We start from the raw sequence: 25,132 nt of genomic DNA on the forward strand, positions 1-25,132 counted from the left end.
TGCAGTTAAAAAAAAAAATCTCTCAAAAAAAGACTAATCCACGTTTAAGAATCAACCCTACTAAGACACCTAATGAACCTGGAATTATGTTCTCTCAATTCCAGAGGAACCTCTGATCCTGCTGGCCGACAATGTGGTTCAATCCCCGATTCCTCGTCCAAAACATAAGCGTTGTGTTTTAAAGTACACAAAAGATCATGGCCGCTCAAACTTTGTTCAATCAACCTCATACAGCAAAACACACAAAGGTCAAAGCCACCTTGACCTTTAGCCTTGAATAGACTTGTTTTTGTTGAGAAACCAAATAACTGAAGTTCAATCTAATGCTAAAAGGGGCAATCAAAGCAATGGATTCAGTGCACCGTAACAACATGGCTTTTCTTGCCCAGGTCTCATAATACCAATAAATGGGTTGAAGTAGGTATTCTCAGTATTTGATTTTAGGCTAGTGGCTAAAATAATATTCACTACATTAATCAGGTACAGGATGAGATTTGATTATATTTTAAAGCAAATATTTACCCACGTATCCCAAATGCATTATGAATTATATTAACTCAAGCATCCATCCCTCTTCTATAAAGTACTGCTTCATAGGATTTAGAATTGCAGAGGGTCGGAGCTGATCACAGCCTACAATGGACAGGGCTGTGTTACATCCTGAACAGGTTGCCCCAGCCACCACAAAGAAAGAGACAGAAGATTATTTGATATTGTTTGCAGCCCAAAGGAATAGAAAAAGTAGTTTAAAAAAGACAGGGGGAGGGGGCTTCTCCTCAGGAATATACTCCTGCAGAGAAGCTGCCCTCTCCTACAATGAGGGTCGCCCCTTAATCGAGGGAGGACAGGGTGAGGTAGCAGCACCTCATTTTTTCAGGGTATCTTTCAGTGAGTCTGTATGCCGAGTTTCCCATAAAATACAATTATCCAGTGTACCATTTACTTTGGGAGTAAGTGGTCTAGGCTAACATGTATTTTATCTACGGTTGATAGTGACACTAACCCTCTGCTGCCCCCACCCACACCAACTCTGTCCTCTGCAGAGGTAAACAGTAAAATCAGTCTGTCATATATTTCAGCTGTGGTTTGTGACACTGAAACTTTTTTTTTCTCACATCTTATGTAGCCCACTCAGGGCAGACTGTCTGTCTGTGTGCTCAGAAAGACCACCGCTGGTACAACTGGGTCCTCATTTTCTAACTTTATGCCCTTACAAAACTGCCTGTCTCGACACAGATGGACTCTGGACAATCTCGTGGATGATGGTGTATCTTCACCGTCTCATTGATGGTGGTGGTCTGCTCATTGTACTAATAAACACTCTGCTGAAGAAGGATGTTGGGTTAGTATGTAGTATGTTAGGATGTATATGCAGAAGCAATTCAGGTCAGAGCAGATTCTGAGGGGGACATTGACTACAAAAAACTATAAATTAAAAATAGCAAAGCTGAAGAAACTAGAACATGGCAAGATAATTCAGTGATGTACGCCTATTCATTTTCAGGCATGGTGAAACATTTAGTCTTGTACATATTTTACAAGGTCAAACTCATGCTTGAGTTCTCTTGAGTTCTCTTTGTTCAGACCTTGAAAACACAAGATTAAAATTCAATCATTTAAGGATTTCAAGCATCTGAATGCAACTAAGATGTGTACTCAGGAACTGAAATGGTAACGCAGCCAAAATACATAATAAAAAAACACTTCTTTGTTCAACTGATAAACTGTTGTATTATTGCATCTCTCACAGCCATCCCTGCAGGGTCGTCAGGGGTTATGGGGTCCACCACATCCAGGGGAGCAGGGTCAACGGGAGGAATCCTCTCCTTCCTCATGGTGGCAATATTGTGAAGTACAACACATGCAGCCATTATTTTGCATCCCCTGCTGGGGGCCACCCCGAGCCCTACGAGGCAGTTGAACCTGGCTTTGATGAACCCAAAAGTCATTTGTATCATGACCCTGGTTTTTGAAAGGGCCACATTGAGCCTTGTTTGTGGCCCTGCATCAGGGTCGGGAAAGGGGTTCATTAAGAAGGTTAATCCCTGAAGATACCAAGACAAGAGAAAATCCAGCTTCATAGTACACAACTCCCTCTGGCACAAACCCGAGAGAGGACGAGCTGTGAGTTTGCTCATGAGAGAAGTGAGCTGGAGGCAGGAGGGCTAAACTCATGCACACAATGTATAACCTATTGCTTGAAAACAGGCAGAAGCAAGAGTGAACCTGTTGCAACAAGTTACATACATGTATATTTCTTAAGCTTAACATATTAAACACATTTTCAAGATTCAACATATTTATTTATCATATGTACAGATAAAGACATTTAGACCGTACAATGAGAAGCTTATTTTGCTGGTTCCCCAACCTGTAATTAATAAAAACATAAAGGATAAATTCAACTAGAAAACTAAAAGATAAAAAAAGAACGGACAGAGTATATACAGAAGCAACACAGGATGTACAGATAAATAGTTACGCAATGCATTTCCAAAGATTAAAATAAATAAGGATAAGGCATAAAGAAAGACAACAGCAGCAGCAAGAGGTAGTTTGAATCAGATAGCCGGAATAATTTCTCACTTTCGTATGTGGAGTAGTGATATTTAATTATTGTGTGTGTGTGTGTGTGTGTGTGTGTGTGTGTGTGTGTGTGTGTGTGTGTGTGTGTGTGTGTGTGTGTGTGTGTGTGTGTGTGTGTGTGGAGGGGGGGGGGAATCTTCCCTCAGGTCTTCCTCTTCTCATCCTGCTTGGCAAATCCGTCTGCAAAACCCTTTGTCCAGTATATACAAACCATCTCTAAAGTGTTAATTCTTCGCTTCCCCTGGTTTGAAGAGCAGCCGTATGTGTCCATGTCCTCCAGGTGTGGGAGTGTAGGGTGACAGTAGACAGTGTTGACGGTGTCTTCAGTGAAGGTACGGAAGCTGCAGGGGGTCCACTGTGTCTGGGAGGCTTTCCTTGATGTGTGTCATGACTATCCTCTCAAATCACCTCTTCACTATTGGGGTGAATGCGACTTGACGAGTCATTCAGGCAGGTCACAATGTTCATTTTTGGGTAGAGGCACGATGGTGGTTGACTTGAAGCAGGTGAGCACAAGAGCTTGTGCTAGTGACACGATAAAGATGTCCACAAACACATCAGCTAGTCCAGCTGAGCTGACCTTGAGAGCATGCCTGGAGATGTTATCTGGGCCAGTTGAATTCCCTGGGTTTGTTCTCCTCGGAGCCATGTGCACCTCCGCTGGTGTCACAGCGAGTGGTGAGCTCCATGGTCACCACCCCTCACTGTTAGTTGGTGTTGGGAATGTTGAAGCTTGCATAGCAGCTCATCTGGTAGTGCGGGTCTGCTGGTTGTGCCCTCCCTGCTTCTTGGCTGGTAATCTGTGATGTGTTGTAGTCCATCCACATGTGTCGAGAGTCTGCGGTGTAGAATCCCTCCAGCTTCAGGCTAGATTGTCTCTTGGCCCTTCTGATGGATCTATACAGGTCATATCTGGGCTTCTTCTAGTCATCTGTGCTGCCTGAGGCAAATGCAGCAGAGTGAGCATGCAGCATGGACCAAACTTCACGGATGATCCAGGGTTTCTGGTTGGGGTATTTCCTGCAGCATTTTGTGGGCACAGTATTGTCTATACATGTGCTGTTGAAGCTAACCACAGACACAGCATATTCCTTTAGTAGTGTCATCGCTCAGAGCAGATGTTCTAAACACACATCAGTGATCGAAAAGCAGTCCTGAAGTATCCGCTCAGTTTCTTCAGTCCATACTTGAACAGTTTACCATTTTGCTTGGAAACAGTTGGGTATTTATTGTCAAATACTGAGATTACTGTATATGGTTCTGCCATGTGGTGACTGCAAGATGTTAAATCATAGCTTGAGTTCTGGCCATCTGAGACGGATCCATCAAATCCACAACAAGGTTGAGTCGATTGCCACCAGTCGTCAAACTGACCCAGCAAGATCACCTGGGTCAGAAAAACTTTAGTGACTCTGGGCAGTTTACCTCATTTGTGTAGGCAAAGTAGTCGTACAGGACCACAAACCTTCACCACATCCACTGCCAGCATATAGTCTGTTTGAATTAAAGAAATAAAGACAGAAACTGGGCTGACTGGTTTGCTACAAACATCAATTTAAAATGTGTTTCATTCTGAATGTGTCCTAAACCATAATTTGTCTAAAGATTAAAAAAAAAATGGTGCTCATGAGTCAGAACAAACATTTTATTTTATAACGCAAACTGCAACATTATGAATTATATTATTTAACCAAAGGAGCAGGAAAAAGGTCATATACCCGTGGCAAATAAATCACACTGCGTTGATTTTCAGTCAACACAATATTTTCATCCTCAACCGTAAAGGGAAAATCCAACCCTAAAAGAAAATGTACATTCCTTCGATGTCGGACAGTTCATTCTTACTCGTTGAAAATAATCAAAAGAGACCCACTGCCGAAATACAAGGGATCCAGGACTCTCCGTTTCCACCGAAGACCGAGAAATCAACTTGGCATCAAAGTCGGTGACTTTTTCAAGGATATGGGTAAATCATCAGATGCCAGTTTTGCACATTTTGGATCAATGATCCACTTCTGTTTCAATGTGGACACAAATTCATACTTAAGAGTGTATGTTGACAGTAAAAGTAAATATTTCTGGGTTTTTGCTTTAGGAAGGCAAGTTATCAAAGGGTTTCTACACACAAATATAGTTTAGGTCAACTGAACCTAAATTAATCTGTCCAGCTATTGCTTAGATAAATAATATTTACTCTACAAGAGAAAGTTAAAGTTCACATTGTTCAGATGCATGTAAAAGAAAAAAAAAAGTTCTTAAAATGTCAAACTGACATTTTTTTGGTTGAAAAATCCCTGCGCTGTTGGTTCATGTTAACACATCTGCATCAACTCTTGGAAAGTTTCCGAAAGAATTAGTTGATTGGCTGAAAAGTCCAGCCATGTGACAAAAACAGTGACAGAAGTTTATTAATTTCAGGAGGGGAACTAAAAGGATAGCACCGTGTTCACTGAGGGTGAAGCCAGAAGGTGAAAAGGAGGAGCCACAGGGCCACACAGAGTTCAGGTGTGCACTTCAGTGCTGTGGCTTGCAGAGGAAGAAAAAAAAAAAATAACAGGTGATCCTTCAATGTAACTTTTTGGTCTTCACTCTCCTCTGTCGTAGTCGGGCTGTGTGCAGCTTATGCAAATATAGTCCTCAATCTCTGCTCGCTCGGCCGACAGTCCAACACAGACCTGGTGGAACCACTGATTGCAGCTGCCATCACACTGGACCCAGTTTACCTGAAACAAAGAGAAAGATATATTATAAAAAAAACGAAACGGTTTCATTTCATGCATATCCACTTGCAACATATAATTTAGGTTGATGCGTTAAAGTGATGAAACAAACCTCGTCGCCCTCTGGCTCTCTGCACCACGGAGCAGCACACAGTGAAAAGTCCTCTTCTGAATCCGAGGCAGCAGGGTCAGACACCGTGTGTGTGGGAGAACAAGTCCTCTGAGAGTCTTCGCTCCTCTCTTTGCTTTTCTTGGACTTCTTCTTGTGGCTCTTCTTAGCCTTCTTGCTGTGCTCAGAGTCGGAACTTTCCTTGCGTCGCTTGTTCTTTTTGTTCTGACCGTTCACGCCCTCCTTTTTCATACTGGACGCTCCGTTCTACACACAAAGATAATGAAACGTTGGAATTTACAAATGAGAGCAAAAAGCAAGGATAACATGCTGGGGTGTACAGCGTGAAACATGTCAGTGATTCACAGTGTGTGGTGTGTGTGTGTGTGGGGGGAGGGGTTCCTGGGGCACAGCAGAAAATTTCAATGTCCTTCAATACATCCGTGAATCTCTCCGGTGTTCCTCTTCTCTTCCTGCTTGGCAACTCCATCTCTAAAAGCCCTTATCCGATGTATCCAAACCATTTTTAAAGTATTAATTCTTTGCTTCACCTGGTTTGTGCACCGTCCGTTACTATAGAGGGTTGACCCTTGGCACTTGGCCTCATCCACCTTGCACACACACTTTTCCACCAGTATCATTTCATTTACACCCATACATTCTGCATCTCTGGCCTACTCTTCTTCTATCCAGTGCAGACTTCCACCTCTCCAGCTCGTATTTCCCCACCTACTCTACTTTCACCACAGACCACAATGTTATCGGCAAGTTACTGTGGTCCATTGAGGCTGATCCACATCCTGTTTACTCTCAGGGCCAACAGGAAGGGGCTCGGAGATTCCCGATGTGACCCCAACTTGATCCTATTTGTTACTTGGACAGCTTATTTTAACACTGCCATCATCCGTCCTCTTGCATGTCCTGCACCACTCTGGCTGGTATATTGGTGTGTGTGCTCCTGCTCTACAAGAATTAACCTCAGTAGTAAGTACCTTGTGGTGGTGGTGGTGATGATGGTGGTGTGAGCCCTTCTTCCGTTGGTCCTGCTCTGTGTTGGTCTCACAGGAAGTGCTGCGTGTGGGTGGAGGGGCCAGTTTGCACAGCAAGTATCTGTACAGCTGCTCGGTTTCAGGCAGAGTGACCTGCAGCAGGAACCCCTCTACCATCAGTTCTTCCACCTCAGGACAGAGTCCTGTGGGAAAAATGGAGCAAATGAGTTCACAGAGAAACAGAAAGGGGAAAAACTGCTTGCTTGAGACAAAAGCTTTCATTTTTTTCTTTTAGAAATTAACCTGGGAGTGGAACAGACTGGTGCTCTAGATGAGAAGATGAACCATGTTTTTCCTGAGTCAGATACGATGACGGTCTTTGTCCAACCCTCACCTGAAACAGTTAAACCAGCGCAATGGTTAGGACAATGTCTACAAATGCCAAACCGCGTTTTTAATGATCAATGGCTTAACTGGGCCCTGAGACAGTAAATTGAGACACTAAATTCAACAGTATTTACCTTGTCTGTAACTTTCTCCAGCACGCCCTCTGTGCAGGCCTGCTGAACTCTGTGCTGCCATTCCACCGTTCGCTCAATGAGGAAGCGCAGGGCATCGCCCTCTGGCAGGCGAACTCGAATCCTCTGCAGCGAGGCGAGCAAAGGCAGCACCTTGTCGAGAGGGGGCTTCTTCGACCGCTGGCAGAGTGGACAAAGCCAGGCTTGGCCGTACTCAAGGTTTGCAGCTGTGGTGACGCAGCCACTGTGGAAAACTTCTCGGCAGAGCTCACACTGCACCATGGCACCTGAAGGGGCCTTCTGACATACGCATACACTAAGTGCACAACAGTTTTCGGCAGGAAGAAGCTTGGACTCATTTGAAGCCCTCAGAGCCAATAATGTCTCCATTTCCCTCTGTCGCACCTCAGCGAGGGCGGTCATCTGTGAGGAGAGAAAGATTAGTCAGATTTTAAAAGCCAACCTCACACTTCAACTAATTCATCATTCAATCTTTCTGAATAATGCCAGCACTCTTTAGGCTGGAAAAAAAGGCAGGCAGGCCAGTTTTTAGATTAAAGTTGGAAACAATTGTTAATTTTCAGTCCTACATATAATTAATTAATGTAGTTATGAGGGAAAAAAAGTCAACACAGTTGTACGTACAGCTGAGGCAGAATCCTTGCTCTCAGAGAGCGCTCTCTCCACATCACACACAGAGTCCAGTTTTGTCGAACTCTTTTTGCTTATTTGTGCAGTTTCCTTCAGTTTTTTAGATCTTGCCTTTTGATGTCCAGACCCGACATCGCATCGTGGGCAGAGGACCTGAAAACACCACAACTTGTTTACATCTTTGATATTTGAAAAATAATTTGAAAGCGTGAAATATAACATCTGTTTACCTCCAAGAGTGAGAAGGGGGAGTTTTTCAGTAGGAATGTTTTTGCTGCACTCTCCTTCCAGCTCTGAATGTCAGCGACGAGGGCCTCCAGCCGACTCAGCGGCTCGAGCCTCACAGGGAGACCCTCTGCTTTGAGAACAAGCTCAGACAGGCAGTCCAGCACAGGGATACGTCCCCCGAGCTGCAAACCACACAAACAAAATTAGAAATTCAAACTCAACAAGCTGCACCACTTGTGCTGGAAACACTGATGATAGGTTATGATAAAATCTATCTCACCTGCAGTGTTTCAGCCTCATGTAGCCATTTCTTGGCCTTGGTGACCACATCCTTTAGCTGCAAACAGTTGGGGAGATAAGCAGGGATATTTTCAACTTCCTGTAGAGCAGCGTCAAGCGTTTCCATGCTGTGATGAGGCCTGTGAACAAACAATAAAAAGACATTTCATCAACTGTACAGAAAAGAAAGCATTTTAAGATACCCCTGAGAAAGAAATAGACATGAAAGTGACAGTAGTATATCATTTGTGATGAGCCATTAGTGGGTTAAACACTGTCACAACACCATGATCCTCTTTATCCAACACAATCCAGCTCTGCAGACTTGGCACATTTCACTCTGAGCAGTCTGAAGCTTAAGCTGATTTCACATTTTCACTGAATCAAAATTTGTTTTTCTGATCAGTTTCATGTACTTTAAACTACGATATTTCTTTCAGAATAAAAACATGTTGATTTAAAAAATACAATGTATTTGCAGTTTTCACAGACTTGTACATAGACTTGGGTATGGATGGACTGGGTAAGGTGTTGTGTGTCAATATTAACCTATTTTTACAGGGAGCAGCTTAAGCTTTAGTCATTTAATTTGGGAACTTTTGCCGAAAATAAAAAGATCTTGAAACAATTAAAACTGCTGTGTGAGCGTAGAGCCTGGCTAATAGAAAACAATATTACTGAACTTTCAATCTTTAAACAAACCCAGGAAAAGATTAACACAAAAAAATGTGTGAGGTGTACTTTACTGTAGCTTTGCATGTTGCAACTATTCGTACTCACGTGACTACTGTAATAATAGATATGTATGTTTCACAATGGGAGTGTGCAGTTCAGTGAATCTTGTTGTCCCCACCCACCTCGCCTCAATGAGGGTGAGCACCCGCTCCTCCCACTGCTCCGACACCGTCAGCAGTTCCTGCAGACGAGCCATGGCCCTCTCCACAGAGCTGTGAGGAGCCAGGCCTACACCCTGGTCGATCAGCCTCCTCATGGTGTCCAGGCACAGAGTCTCAGGCCGGCTGCTGGCCTGCTGCACAGCCTCGAGCCAGCGAGCCTGCTCGAGTCTCTCCCTCAGCAGCGGCAGCTGCGGCAGCTCCACGTCCAGGCCCAGACTCACATCCAGCAGGTCCTGCAGCCCCAGCGGGCTCGGAGACTCATCGGAGAGCAGACGCTCGCTGTGCTGCTGGAAGTCGTCCACCCGGTTCAACAGGTCCTGCAGATCACATTGATCAGATATTTTGGCAATGCAAGTGTTTTGCATCTAACTAATAAATCTCTACATGTCAAAGTCCTTTCCCGGATTTTGAAGAGTCAATGAAATGAATCTTACAAACCTTCAGTAAAGGAGCCTGTCGGATGTTACACGGCAGCTTGTCTAACTGCTGAACAAAAGATCTCAGCTCCTCCACGGTCAGTTCGTTCTGACTCTGAGACTTTCCTCCTCCAGATCGATACCTGAAACACACACCAGGCTACAGGATCAACGTTGTCCTTCAAAGCTGAAGTAAACGTTTCCTAAAAACCAATGTTACAATTCAGTGGAACTATTTTCCATGTCTGAAATTGGCGTTGTGTTAACCTTGTCGATTAGTAGAATAACCTTGTTAACTCCAGTGACACCAAGATGAAGTCTAAAGCAACACGAAAGAAAACCTTTTGCAGTACCTCGTCTGCCTCTTCCCGTTGAGAAGCTGTTGCGCCATCACTGCCACCTTATCAGCCTCGGAGGCAATTTTGCGCAGCTGATGTAGGAGGCCGATCTGAGGAAACGCCTTCGTCTCTGCTTGTTCCACTAGGCCGTGAAGCTCTTCCAGTCCTGTTCAAAAACCACAACGGTTTGTTAGACTGAAACCTCAGATTAAAATCTGTGGATGTGTTGTCTGCCATTGAATCAGTAAAATTAAAGTTTACACTCAGTAAGCATGAATCACACCTCTTTTCTTGTTTCCTTTGTTCTCCACAATGTCCTCAACATTACAGAGCCAGTTCTTATACGACTCTGCACGCAGAATCACTGCTGCCATCATAGGGTACAACTCATCCAGTGTAAACTTGTAACTGCAGGAAAACAAGGCAGGTGTGTTTGTCAACATTAACTTTGTCTATCAAGAGCCAAATGGAAGTGAGAAAAAGAAAACCAATTAATAGAAGAAAAATTTGATTGAAAAGATTGTTGGGAAACTAACAAAAGTAAATGTAACATTTGTGTTATAGAACAGACTAAACTTACTTTAAAAAAAAAGTTAGACTTTGAATTAAAACAACAGCGGGTATGTAAGGGATTACTAATGAACCAAAAACAAAACACACAAAAACTGAAATATTCCTAGATGCATATCCCTTCTGGGTGTGTTGAGGTGATTATGGACTCACCGGAGTGTAAGGTTGCTATGAGGACAGGAGCAGAGGTCCTGGGGGTGGTGCAGGCACACCATCTTGCCAGGACTGCAGACACAGGTGATACCAGACAGGTAACAGGTGGTCCGACACTTGCAGCACTGCCGCTCCTCGTCTGGGAGCACCTCGTAATCAACTTGTCGAGACTGCATCACACCCTGGGGGACAGAGACTCACTCATTAGAGGGGTTGGGGGGGTCAGAGGTGCAAGATGTGACATCTGTGCAGAAAAGAAAAAAAAAAAAAAAAAAAAAGCCTCCCAGATCACCCATTTTTTATTGTTGTGATCAACATCTTTGAAAAACAAAGAAATCAACAGCGCTCAAATTTCTTTAACTGAGGCACAATGTCTATGACATGCATTAAAAACCAATTGTTTTGGGTAATTTAATTAATCCTGCATATTCAAATCATTGTATTTAGCAAAAACAAAAATCTCTATGATGACTCCAGACACAGAGACACTCACCAGTCTGCTCATCTTGTCTCGAAGTTTCTTTTCTCCTTGGACCATGACGGTCATTTCTTTCTGCACAGCGGACGCCAGGTCGACGTCCATCATCTCAGCTTTTAACGCCATGTTACAAACCATCTCGTCATGGGAGAAGACGCAGTATCTGCTCAGGTCACGGTAATGATCCACGCAGCTTCGACCAATGGGCATCTGCCAAGAGAGACGAAGATGAGTAACAAACAATAACCGAAAACAAGTTTGTCTTATTCGTGTTTTTAATCTGACTTTTCTACAATATAATTCCGCTTTGAGAAGGTGTCTAATTTGAGCTGTGATTATTGTTAGTTTAACCCTTTTTCTTATGATTTGCTACAAACCTTCTTTATTTACTTAGGTTTTATAGTTAACAAGTTGTAATAAGTGTAATGCTTCTGCCCCTTTTACCAAGGATAATGTCAACTTCCAACATCTGGCAGCTATTCAATATAATTGTGTGTATTGATATTATTGAGTATCTCCAGCTACAAATTTAAGACCTGAAGGTCAACCTCATCTGTGATTAGAAGATGATACTGTACAAGACCTCAGAGAAACTGTAATGACTAGGGTATGTGCGCATAGCTTAATATCTAGAAGTTTTAGCATTTTGTAGATGCCATAAACAATCTAGGAGTACACATAGTAATTGTTTGCTTCTCCGTTCTTAACCTGTTCAGATTTCAGTGGCGCATTCCATATCGAAACAGTTTACAGCATAGACTGGAATATATCATTGCAACTAAAGGAACAGCCCTGAACTGAATTCAATCATATTTATCGAACAGCTTCCGCTCAGGAGTTAGTCATGGGGTTCCAGAGAGTTCTGTGTTAGGACCCATACCTTACACATCATACATGCTCTATGTTAGGGACTATTATAAGACATTCAATTAACTCTCATTGCAATGAAGATGATTCACAAATCTGTTTATCTTTAAAATCAGTTGATACTGATCAATTAGTTAAACTAAAAGACATAAAAGCCTTAATGAGGAGTCATTTTCTGCTCCTGGACTCAGACGAAATAGAAGTTGTTCTATTTGGCTCTAAAACATCTTTGACACAAATGATCTGAACATATAGTAACACTGGACGGTATTTACTTTGTCCCCCAGTGCCACTGTGAGGAACTGGGATTTTTGAAGTAAACAAGTCTGCAAGACTGCTTTCTTTCACCCGTAACGTCTCTAAAATCAAAAGCATGTTTACTCAGTTCTAGTCGAGACTATTGTAGTTCCCTATATTCAGGGTGTCCGAACAACTGCTCAAGAAGCCTTTAATTGATTCAAAATGCTGCGGTACTGACAGGCGGAGTAGCACTGACGAGCAGGAGAAAAATCACATGACTCCAATATTAGCTTCTCTTCACCGACTTCCTGTTAAATCTAGAATAGAATTTAAGATTAATCTTTTAACTTATAAAAGGTCTCAACAACCAGGCTCCATCATGTCTTAAAGAGCAGAACACTGTGTACTCAGAGTGCTGGCTTACTGGAGGTCCCTATAGGTTTTCTAAAAGTAGATTAGGAGGCAGAGCATTCAGACATCAGACTCTTTTTACCTGGAACCAGCTTTGATACGGCCACAGTTCAACTGGGTAAGGCCACCATGAACCATTTTCTACTGAGGCTTCAATAGGTTTGGCTGGGTTAGTGTAACAGAGTTCCCCATCTCTCCTTTCTCACTTTCTATACATCCAAATGCCACAATTACCCATGTCTTCCTTCTTTAGTCTGTCCCGTGTCTAACCTTGCCACAGAATCTCTGCCTGTGGAACTGAAAGTTTGTGATCTGAGCCGCTGGCCCCCATCAAGTCTGCAGCGAGAGGATTCGCTCGCTGTCTGAACTTGTTTGTTCTCTGTGCTATCATTGTCTCTCTACCCTCTCACTCCACCGTGAACAACAGAAAGTCGCCACCTCTGATTCTGGTTCTGCAGGTTTCCTCCCATAAACAGTGAGTTTTTTTTTTTTTTTTTCCATTTTCCATCATTTACTATGCTTGCTCATGTGGAATAGTTAAATAGTTGGGTTTTCCTCTGTAGAAGTGCCATGAAATGGCTATGTTGCTGTTGGCACCATACAAATGAAATGTAAATTACAATAAACAACTATAGTGTTAGAGTAGCAGAATTCAAAGCCTTGATTGAAACTATGTAATGAACATAATTTTACTGAAGGAATGATGCAGATTAAAATGTTCTTACCCAGTCCATGGTGCAGAAGTTGACCGCTTCAGCAAAGTTGAAACCCTGGTTAAATCCGCTGTGGTAAGCTCTGGGGAAAGTAATGACAAACTCGCCAGCACACTGGTTGGTGCGAAAGATCTGCAGTTTGAGAATGAAAGAGATAAAAGTTAGAGGTTTTGAGTGCAGGAAAATCTCCCTTTTCTGGGGTAACGTTTTCAAAACTTCCTCTTAAGAACCCCCCCCCCCACCCTAATTAACTGCTGCCTAATAAAGATTGAATTACATTTGTATGCATTTAACACATAAAGGATCTTTCCCACTATAATTTCACTGCTACAATAATGTGAAGCTGTCACACGTAGGGATCTGTCATTACGCTTCTGAATTAAATAAGTGTTAGAAGTGAGCAGGGTACCGGGATGCCGTTGTTCATCAGCGTGTTGGGATTCATGATGGTGACCAGCTGGTGAAGGAGGTCCGGCTGTGACTCGAACAGCTCGGGTGCCAATTTCTTCATGACTGACTCGAGATGCTCTGCAGCATAACCAGGAGCCCCGTACCAAGTCTTTGGCTCCCCCCTGCAGGTGGTCAAGTATCTGTTATCTTTTATCATTATTAGGTTGATTTTGTAATCAGACTCAGAGATGGATAACATCAGCAAAACTAAAACGTTTAAGAGCTTTAATTCCATATAACAGATTATTAGCATTACAATGCTGAATATAGTTTACCAGTGGAGATAGTTGATGGAGTAGCTCCAGTGGTCCTCAATATGCCAGCAGAAGGAAGAGAAGCACATGCCCACGTAGAGCCAGGGTAACTTCATCCCACAGATGTCGGCTGTAATATGAGTCAGTACTGAGCCATCGAGCACCGGCATGTTGTTCAAGTTCCAGCCGCTGCTCAGGTAATGCTGCGGGTCGGAGAGAGGTCACAGTATGCCACTTAACCTCTCACACATGAGCAAAGCACTTAAAATAAACCTCAACTCAACAAAACCTTCTCTCTATGGATCTACTGCTTCTTTGGGTTGACCAAGTGTCCTCTTTTGGACAGACATAGTCTTTTGTCATAATAAAACATGTTGAGGAACCTCTGAGAAGCCTGTCAGAATTTGTCTTCAGTTATAGAGAGATACTATTTTGGTATATCCACACATTTATAGAGGAGACACACTTGGAATATTTTAACATCTTAAGGCATATTTGACTAAACTTTGAATATTGACTAAGTTTATCAACGCTGAGCCTCGTGTCTTCTTTGGTTGGTCATCCAATCTTACGTCTTGATCACATCGTGGATTTCAGCAGATTCTTTGATATCATGAGGTTGTATCACACCTAAAGGATATGGTAAAATGCATTTGCTGGTGAAACTTTACCTCATCTTCTGGAGTAATTTCAAAATGGCCGTTTTTCACAGGGAAACCACTCCCAAACTCCTTGGAGGCAATGTCTGCTCCGTACTCCACCGTGACGTCCTCCTCGATTGTGCTGACAAGACGCCAGAACTCCTTCTCCACCAGCTCAGTAGGAACCATCTGCAACACAAAGGACACAGGATATAACACAAGACTGAAGCAAAAATGAAATTCAAATTTGAGATTGTTTAAATCTCACCAGACTAAACCTGTAGGGTGCGATTTTTATAATCAGATAAAAGATCTGCAACTTTTTGACAAAGGGGGGGGTGGGGATTCAAAATAAAAGCACACCACATAAAGTAGTGGAATACAAAGTTTCCCAAAGTAAATAGTTTAGTTAAAAAACTAAACAAAAATCAAAGCAACAGTGACCAGTGATAAATTTGGTGTGAGCCTCGTATGTCTGTTTCAGCCAGAATGATGGTGAAGTAGCTTTTACTGTAAAAACAGTAAATAATTAAGCAGAAAGATGGGATGCACAGACTACTGACTACTAACCTTTGTGTTTCTTTCCATGCGTTAAGGAAACTGCACAGGGCATACCCATGTGTAGTTGTGTGAACCATCGAGTCATAACAAAAGCCAGATATAGTTTTTAAACTTTAAACACGACAAGCTTAATATTGCTGGAGTGAGAAAGATTTTACTCCTTGTTTTACGGTTCCCTCTCAAAGTTGCCACTGCAGATGACTAAAAAAAAAAAAAAAAAAAAAATACAGGACTCATTTGTAGACTCGCCCAGAGCCGTGAGGACGGTCCAGCTCCAGCACTCTGACCCCACTGCAAGCTAATCATTATCCAAAACAATCCGCTATGCTTTCCACGGGTGATCGACGGTGACCCGTCCTTCTAACTTTGAATTTTAAACTGAGCAGCCAGGCGAATAAAGACACAACAGTGCAGGCAGTGTAAAAGGAGCTGGTGACTCTTTCTGGATGTGTGTTATCAAAGCATTCCTTTGTTCCAGACCAAAGTCATAAAACTGAGGAGGAGAGAGACCAAGACTGTTTCCCTAAAGGACCTGCAAACCTGCCCGTGATGAGAATTGAGAAAAATTCTCCGGAAACATCTTTTGCACTCTAACAAATCGATGGCAGCGAGCACAACAATTATAATTGATCTCAGCAACATTGTATTTAAACTCAAACCAATCAGGGGGTAATTCAACTGCATGCATCTAATGAGTTTTATTCAAGTCTACTTCATTTTTTGTGTCTTTCTTATTGTATGACGATCACTTGAATGGCCCGAGGCCGCTAGATATGAGGCAAAACAGTCACATTGTAACGTGTATCAATTGTTTTTGGATTGCTCCTTTATTTTTTTTACGTATCCTTTATTCAATTTATGGAACTGTATATTGTACAGTTTTCATGTGATCTTGTTACTGATAGAGTGATTTGCTGTAATTTGAGGTGAAGTACTTTGATAGTATAAAGCCTACAAAGGTTTCATCAAAGAATAGAAAGCAAACAGACTACAGATTCCTCACAGTGAACATGTGAGAGATGGATGCTTAGCTCTGGAGAGAAAGTTGGCGCTTAAAAAAATAAAACAAATATAAAAAGACAACTAGTTGTAGCATCAGTTTGGTAGTGAACTCTAACCCTTGTCCTGTGAACAGCTTTACTAAATTAAATAAACTTTCAGTTTCATTGCCAATAGTTCTTATAACCAATATTGTAAGGTTGCAGTGCCGAGCTGGACTGCATAAGTCTGAGCATTTCCATTTTTGTGAAGAAAGGATTCTAAGCAGACGTGTTGTATTCCCATTACCTGGATGTGTACATGATAAAATGGATCCCACCTATAGACACTTTTTGTTTTACAAGTGTAAAGCAAAATATATGGGGGCACTATTGTAGCAAAACTATTTGTGAAAGCATATAGAGAGTTGTCCGTCTGTATTTCAATTCATCGGCCCAAAGTGCCTGTGAGCCTGAGCTCAGGGTGGCAAAACCCCGACTTTACAACTTCGAATCCTCCAGATTGGCAGAAGTGTAGCAAAAGTCACATGTAAAAAAAAAAAAACCCCAACCAATTCTGAAACTGGCGAGTTCTCTGTATTTTTAGGATTTGAAGCTGAAAAGAGTTTTTAATTACAAATACCTTTGAACGCATTGACAAATCTTATTACATGTTCAAATTCTAATACAGATGAAAAGATTTTTCACACATTTAAATACCTAATTACAGACCATAAATTATTAATTATTACCATAAAAATAACAGAGCAAAAAAACACTTGCTTTAATAAAACAAAAGCAACTTAGTCATGCAAACTCACATGAACAGGCATGTTGAAATAATCAGATTTAAAGGAGTCGGCCATGTCTCCAAAGGCTTGCAGGGTGTAGCTCCTGCCGGCTTGCTCAAAACCAAATGCAACAGGAGGTTTGCCACATTCCTGGAAGAATCAAAACATTAAACATAAAGTTAAAAACAACCACTTCAGTTTATGTCAAGATTGAATTTATCAGAAGATTAAACTCTTATTTCTAACTGTGAGCCGACTCCAGCTCTTTGAAAGCAGAGGCGGAGCAGCGGACCTGAGCCAGACATCTGGGGCATCGCCAGTCGCCTTTGGGGACTTCGTGGAGGGGCGGGATCAGACAGAAGATGTGGTAGCTGTCATCACAGCCGTCACACAACAGCAGGCGGTCCTCAGCAGTTCCATTGCCACATACCAGGCACATATAGTGGTCCACCTGAATGGATAGAGGAGTTAGCCAATATTCAAATTCACAAAGCATTTACTACTTAAAAAACACATTTGAAAGATGTACTTTAGCAGATGGAGGTTTGATGATCTCATTCAAAACAGTTTCGTCATAAACTGCCATATCCTTGTACTCAATAGGCTCCTCCTTCACCTCTGTGATGGCCATTCTCACTGGAAGACAAGGACAGGAAGTTACTGGTGGCTTGAACAACAAGTATTTCTATGTAGAAATATTTCTGCCTTGTTAATCCTAATATTGTTTCTCTTACTTGGATGACGTTTGGCACCATATGTTCCCATTCTCCTTCTCAGATTGGGACGATTTTCACAATCGTCTTCTCCAGGTTCAACTTTAAAACAACCTCTCTGGAGTCAGAAGGAACAACATAAAGATAGTCAACTGTAGTTTCAAGACGGGCACGAAACTAGACGAGATAATACTGAGTATAGTGGAGCATCTATGGATGTAAGGTTGAGAAAATGAACACAAATGAGCTTGAATCTACAGTTGGCAAAAGTTTACAGCGAAATCACTTATTGTAGCATGTGCTTTTGGTGTGGCCTTACTTTGCTCAAGTTATCATTGTCCAGTATTCATTATTTGACTATTACCCTTAGCTTCTAGCTCGTGCAGTGGAAACAGGTAGTGCTTTATCTTCCATTGGCCCTCATGTGCTTTGAAGAGACTAACCAACTTCAAATCAGACCCTCCATTACTTGGTACAGAAGAATGTAGTTGTTACCACAAAGTCTGAATTTAATGAAACTCGGTTGTTAAATTCTGACGTACACACAGATGAGGTGACCAATGGCGAGGAAAAAGATGCTCATATCTTACGTCCATCCTTGTTATAAAGAATAAATGAAATATTCTATAAACAGTAAAGACGACCGACTGACCTCGGATCTCATTCGTTTAGCACGACGAGCGATGCTGCAGGTCTCCTGGGGCTGGACAGACTGGCGCTGTGGAAGGTCATGAGGGGTGTACTCCTTATCTTTAGTGTCATTGGTCAAGGTGGCCTTCTGCAGAGAGACACATGTAGATGAAATGAAGGAGACATAAATAGAAAAGAGTGATTAACCCATCTTAGAATTAAATTGAACACATTCAAAAACCTTGTATCTACGTAATTGTTCACTAAGAAGAAAAAAAAAAACCCTCTGTGTAAACTAGGAATAAAAAAGTTTATTTGGTTTCAATTGAAAAAAGAAAATGGATTTTGAAAAGTGATTCTCTGAATGCTAATTTCTGCTTTCTCTGTAAAATACTAAATATTAAAACATGGTTATGTCTGAATATTTGAAATCAGTTGAAATTAAAACCATGTTTGTGTTCATTTATATATTCCTCAAGTGATTCAGCCAGCCCCCAGCATAAATGGACCCCCTCTGTTTGGCTTTTATTGTTCCCCGTTCTCAAATGTTCCTAAAATCAGACAACAAAAACTCAGCCAAACGATGAGGAGCTCAAAAACAGAAATTTCTCAAATTATTCCAGGGCCAACAATAACGACGTAGCATGTAGTTTGAAGTGGAACTGTAATGGACAATGAAGTCCTCCAATAACAATGTGTATTGCTTCTCAGCTGCACTGAGAGGAAAACGAGTGACGGGACGTACGGGCAGATTGGCTCCAGTCTGGAAAAGGTTATAGGGGAAGAGGATCCGCTCATAATGTGCTCTCAGATGAGAGCCAATAGCTTTGCCTGGAGCAAAGCCCATCTTCACCGATATCTTTGTCCAACGCCGCTCTCTGCAGACGGCATCGAAGCCTCCCTCCTCGTTTACCAACTGAGAAATAAACAAAGAGGCATCTGATGGCTCGTTCACGTGTGCATGACAAATGTGTTCATTGTCATGCAAATGAAATCTCTAAATATAATTTGATCGTCAATTACTTAATATCCTCTTCAGAAGGCGATAAATATTTTACCTTGTTGAGTTGGTACAGGTCCAAAATCTTTCGTTCCACGTGAGGGATTTTCAGAGTGCATCCCTGCAGCTCCCAGAATTTTGCTATTTGATCCAAGAAATTGAGTTTCACTCTGGTCTGAGCCTGAAAACAGAATGAAACCAAGTTCAGTCGGTGAACAAATAAAAGGATAATTTCCTAATAGGATAAGAATTACACTGAAAATCTGAAATCTGATTATTCTGGGTAAAAATGACACTTGTATAAACAACATCAACTGGGTCAAAGAGTATTTTTGGAGAAAAAGTTTTTCTATTCCAGCATTATTTCCTGTGCCTACTGTTGTGCTTTCTCTTTTAAAATCTATAAATGTGACATCAATGAAATATTTATCAGACAGTCTGAAACTGTGGTCCTGAATTCTAAGTGAAAGACAGAACGAAAGCAGCAATACTGTACCAATTTAGGAAGCTGTAAGAAAATCCTCAACAGGGTTTCATCATTTTTGTTTTTCAAAAAACTTAATTCAGAGGAAGGATGAGTTCCCTTCACATAGATTGAATCACACTGCCTAACCCACCTCTAGCATGAAAATAGAAAGAAACACTGCCAGGTCTTTATATATAATCTGCAACTGTTAAACCTTAATACAAAGCTATACAATCTACCATTTTAATTTCAAATTGTCTTTGTAATCCTTTAAAACTGTATGATTTGATCAAATAATCATCTATCACTTTTTTTAAAATCATGATTTCTTCTACAATTAAAAGGATAAAGTCATGCTGGGAAAACGCATCTTCTTGAACCACCGTCCATTTTTGTTCAGTCTCTTTGGCGCCCCCTCGAGGAGGCCTGCATTTTGGGAACATATTTCAATGCAAAATCGTCAACTTATAAAAAATAATGAATGGATGTACCTCCAGCTCATTGAGCCGCTGTATTCGGGGTGTGAACTTCAGTCTGTCGACATCGCAGGCGAATGGTGGCTGCCACTCCTGGTGGGGGGGGGGGGGGGGGATAAAAAATAAAAATGTTATGAAGCGATACGTTACAAATCTCTGGTGGTCACACTGGAAAAGAAGCTTTTGTTTGCTGATTTTTTCAGATCTTAAAAAAAAAAAAAAGGTCCTAAGGCCCTTTGATTTGGCATAAATTTTAGGCTCTCAGCAGTGCCTTGCTCATGGACCCGTTAGTAGTACGATTCAAACCAGTACTGATCTTGTTTCAAGCTTGCTTCCCAAATCTCCAAGTCACCGCTGAGCCATAATATATAAAAACATTTCAGTATTTTGTGGTTTTAATTAGAAGCTTATTTCCACAGAATTATTCCCAAACTGCAACACCCTTTACAAACCAAGCAGTGGTTTATAAAGCTCCACTTTTAAAACACAAAACTGACCTTGCAGATCATATAAAAACAAACGTACTCAAGCACAATGTCCTACAAAACTGGAGCGCAGTGCTTCAGTGAAAGTTTATGACTCCACAGGATAATCTCATTTTTGCACCAGGATACTACCCTATTAAATGAGTTGTTTTTTTTTTCCTTTCAAAGAGCGCCAAAACTTGATAAACACATTTTATATCATGCCTGGTGTCAGAATTCTTCTCACCCACACAAGACTGATAATGTAAGCACTGTTGCAGACAGGCTTTTGTTTATTTGTTTTATAAAGATCTGGTATGTGGAGTTAAAATAATCAAATTGTTTCTGAAAGGCTCACGTTGGAGATCAAGATTTGTCCTTCACACGGAGTCTCCCAACCATTGTGGCACAAATTCCCACTGAATTATCTTCATTGTTTACACACTGCTTTTCTGTGTATTCTAAAACATTGAAATTTCTAATGGGAATGTGTGGATTTTTGTTTATATAGTCGACCGCTTCTTCCACACAGATTATTTACATTACTGACTAATCTGGCGGTTATTTTCTTGTTTAATTATTTAGTCTATAAAGCAGTGAAAATGATCCATGCAGCTCTCTCCCTTTCCAAGGTCAAGTCTTCATGTCTCGTTTTGCCTTCTCAGAAGTAAAAACCCAAAATATTTCACTCACAGTAACAGTAGACAAATCTTCTCAACAGGGGTTTTCCCCTGTGACTTGACTTTTTATATATCATAATTTGCGAACAAATCTAATTACTTGTGGGTGGCTGCAATAATGTTTTACACCAGTAGTCTCAAACATGAGGCCTGTGGGCCAAAGTGGCCCACTGGAGGGTTTAATCCAGGCCACAGGATTTCCTTTGAAAATGGTCAAATTAACGTCTCACTAGCTGAAATTGTCCATAAAAACAACCTCAGTTTACAATTAGTCCTCTGGGTGGAGGAGCATAACACAACATTGATATGCAAAGCTAAATGACAGACAGCAGCACTGCATGTTGTAACAACGCAGTGAAGGCTAGCTAGCTAGCTCATTACTCACATTGTGTGAGCAAAACAAAAGCATGAAGGGGACGTCTCAAGACATGCATGTTGAAGGCTACAGCATTATACAGTGGAAGAAGCAACAGATTTGATATGGGCATCGAACGGACCGTAGGTTTATTTCATTAGAATGAAACTAAGAGAATGAGTTACAATAATTTGTCATTATTTACAAGCCATTCTGCTTTAGTTTTACTGCTCCTGCCATGCAGGGCTGAATGTGGCCCCAGAGCTGAGGTCAGCTTCACACTTGTGGTTTAGACCCTGGCATCAATTTTATACGACGAGGACAATCACTGACACATGAAGGAGATAAACTATGATCACATGGTGGTGCTGATTACAGCTTTGTTTTTAGAGGAATAAATTGTTTTTGAGGAAGGACATGTAATTGTCAGAGGGAACAGCATTATTTAAGGTAGTATTGAAATGTACACCTAATCTGTGGAAATATAACAATTTATTTTACAACCAACTAAATCTCCCATTAAGTGAGATAGTGTAGCTTCAATAGAACCAGTTTAACATGGTGAACTGGGTCAGACTCATGGCGACACAGAGCTAATATGAAAAAGGGAACAAGCTGGATTACTGGTAATTTAGATATGCAAACAGATTGTGACTCGACTCAGCTCAGCCCACAGCTCTGAATTTTAATTCATGCTTTACTCATGTCTACAGAATTTTGTAGTTTAATTTTAAAAAGAGAAGTTTCAGTATGATGTAATGCATGCAGTATTACAGCCAGATCACTGTGGACGATTCAGAAATGCTCCAATAAATACTGAGTCTGGACAAGGCTTTTTTGTATTCTTTGAAAGGAATTGCTGATCAGTGGTGGGATAACAATAGCTGCATTAACGCCACCTTATTATCTGCAGGCGAAGTTGGATGAGACAAACAAATACTTGCTGGTTCAAAAGAAAAACAAGCATTTTGGCACACTTTAAACTGCAGCTGGCTCTACTGACCACCCGCTGTCAAGACGACATGAGCAGCTATCCTCTCATTTAGAGCAAAAGCCAAAATCAGTAGTGGTGACAATGCAATGAGAAACAGCAGCGATGCATCACATGCAATCATCTGCGAATGCATCTATAGTCAAACTGTGACCTGGAGGAAATTCTGCAGACTGTGCACACAGACCTCACTGATGAAAAGGAGTTGTGGTGCAATATTTTTATCTTTTTGGTGTGATATTGTTAAAAATAGAGATAAGAAGAGGCACAGAAGACCAGAAGAATTCAAGCCCTTCCTATCTACAAAGAAGGGATCTTGTGTGCAAATGGAATGCACCTTTGCCAGACAGGCCTACAGGATATCTCTCTTTGTAAAAACAAACCAAACAAATGCAGGAATCACAACCTAGATTTTTTTATTATTTTTTTTTCTCCAAATTGGCCTGGCTACAAACCCCCTCACTGAAGCTCAGATTCCATCTGCTGAAGGATCTAAGGATATTTATTAGTTTGTTTGGTCTGCACGCAACCCTGCAGCCAAAATTTGGTCCCAGTGTTTTTCAGATGAAACTGCTGGTGCAGATAATTGTGCACACAGCGTGTCAAGCAAATTATGGATTCAAACTTGTAAATGATACATTTATATGCACCAGCAGACATTCAGTGAGCAAGCAATGATGACATGCGTGGTAAACAACAAAAATCTTGCGCACAGTGAAAAGAAAGATGGGTTAATAAATGGATTGGCCCACTGCCCCTGATTATATTTAGGATACAAACAGAGCCTATCAGCAGCTGATCTTTGCTCAGACCTTTTCCTATTGCTTTCTTTTGTTTACATGAGCTGTGCGTTCGCAGCTCTTGGCCCAGCAAACACTAAAAGCACTCACCCCACCCACCGATTTTGATAACAATCCACTCCCTTGTACCCCTACCCTGTGGGTTAAACCGTGCCAAATGCAAGGTTTCTAACTCTCTCCTAACTTCTGCAAAAAAAGAAGGAAAAAAAAAAATGCAAATGCAATATTATATATAGAGACATAGGCCCAACAAAAGCATTTGGAAACGCAAATGCCAATCATGGTAATAATAGATTTCATATATGCTAAAATGACTCTTTTATGTAATTTACGTTACTTAATACGTGGACACACCCAACAGTAAGACATCCTCCTACCCCCATCAAAGAAGGTCAAGTAAAATTCATTTAGATTATATTATACATAGAAGAAAATATTCGACAGTCGTTTTTATGTTTTAACTTCATTCCATCAAATCCTTGTGTGTGTGTGTGTGTTTTTTTTTTCTTTGTTAGATCTCCGTGATGTTTGAGTGGGTGTTGCTTATATCTAAATATTCTTTCATTGAGTAAATACAACCAAAACAGACGATCATCCGCTTGAGATCATTTTGAAAATACAATTCGTGTTTATTGGTTGGTTAAAATCAAACGAGGCTGCGCGTCAGCAACAACCGCAGATTGTGAGAGAGTATAAAATATCAATTAATAAAAATGTTTAGGAGTGATGGCGTGTCCGCGAAGCGCCGTGTGTGTGTGTGTGTGTGTGTGTGTGTGTGTGAGCGACCCTTCTCTCCATAAACTCTTGGTCACCGAGCACGTACGTTGGCCAGCGATAGTCACACAACTGCAGCTTTACTCGGGCCTGATTAACCCCGGAGAGGTTACCTCACTCCGGGCAAACCCGTCAAATCCTGCTGAGAGTTCCGCTTCACATTTCACCAACTAAACCCAAGAGCTGAGGCGAATAAAACTAGTTCAAATCTCTGTAATGTGGTCCCGAGCGCAGACTCCAGGAAGCACTTCATCACGCGCTAACGTAAACATTTTTACATTGCGCACACAAACTTTAGCATTTGAATTTAAAAAAAAAAAAAAAAAAAAAAAAAAAAACCCAAACAAAAAAAAAAAAAAATACAACAACTCCACAACATTTGTATTGACTCTTTGGGTAAACGCATGTCTGACTCTTTAGGGGTAAAACTGGTTCAAATGTCCTGTGAAATTGCCCCTGCGAGCTTCACATCGTTGTTGCAAACTGAGCACAGTCCTGTTCACTATTCTGGTCGGAGCCGCAATCCGCCATGTTGAAACCTGTCTAAAAACACAACTTTGACTGCTAAATTATCCACAGCGGCACACAACACCAAGCAGGCAGCCCGAGTGATTTCCACCCAAAACAAAAGGAGGGTACCCACCGGCGGAGGTCGGATCTTACAGATGCCAGTTTTCTCTGCAATTGGTCGTATTTTGTTGATGTACGCAAAAGGGTCGGCAAATTCCTCCCAGCTGGGCTCAAAAACGGGGCACTCCGGAGGAGGAATGAACTCATTCAGCTGTGGCTGAGTCATAGTTGCATCTTCGTAATGACTCTATGTGAAATGTATTTGTAAGAGGGGGGAAAAAAAAAAACCCGGGGGTCCTCACGCCGAGTATGCTCGCAGTGGGTTTGTGTCTTTCAGTTCATGTCCACTCTCCACTCATTGAACTCAAAGACGAATT

The 25,132-nt window shown here is 41.5% G+C and overlaps 1 protein-coding gene across 2 annotated transcripts; it reads right to left on the bottom strand.

Annotated features, from left to right (window-relative positions):
• Positions 1–4,211: 4,211 nt before the first annotated feature.
• Positions 4,212–25,132, bottom strand: kdm5ba (lysine demethylase 5Ba). 2 transcript variants are annotated; one of them, XM_080462157.1, is made up of 27 exons: positions 24,829–25,132; positions 20,137–20,214; positions 19,238–19,360; positions 18,925–19,095; positions 18,202–18,327; positions 17,571–17,667; positions 17,366–17,472; positions 17,129–17,287; positions 16,867–16,986; positions 14,538–14,696; positions 13,888–14,069; positions 13,572–13,734; positions 13,175–13,294; positions 10,947–11,141; positions 10,454–10,635; positions 10,014–10,138; positions 9,746–9,896; positions 9,415–9,535; positions 8,938–9,293; positions 8,082–8,220; positions 7,804–7,983; positions 7,568–7,726; positions 6,926–7,345; positions 6,708–6,798; positions 6,408–6,607; positions 5,419–5,682; positions 4,212–5,309 (listed from the first exon to the last, which is right to left on the bottom strand). In XM_080462157.1, exons 1-27 carry the CDS (start codon positions 24,979–24,981, stop codon positions 5,172–5,174), a joined length of 4,479 nt encoding a protein of 1,492 aa, XP_080318283.1. In that variant the 5' UTR covers positions 24,982–25,132; the 3' UTR covers positions 4,212–5,171. The 2 variants fall into 2 exon arrangements, with proteins under 2 accessions (XP_080318283.1, XP_080318284.1); XM_080462158.1 differs by lacking the exon at positions 24,829–25,132 and having other exon boundaries at positions 18,925–19,118; positions 20,137–20,207.

Source organism: Lipophrys pholis, assembly GCF_963383615.2.
Source record: "Lipophrys pholis genome assembly, chromosome: 4".
Classification (NCBI taxonomy): domain Eukaryota; kingdom Metazoa; phylum Chordata; class Actinopteri; order Blenniiformes; family Blenniidae; genus Lipophrys; species Lipophrys pholis.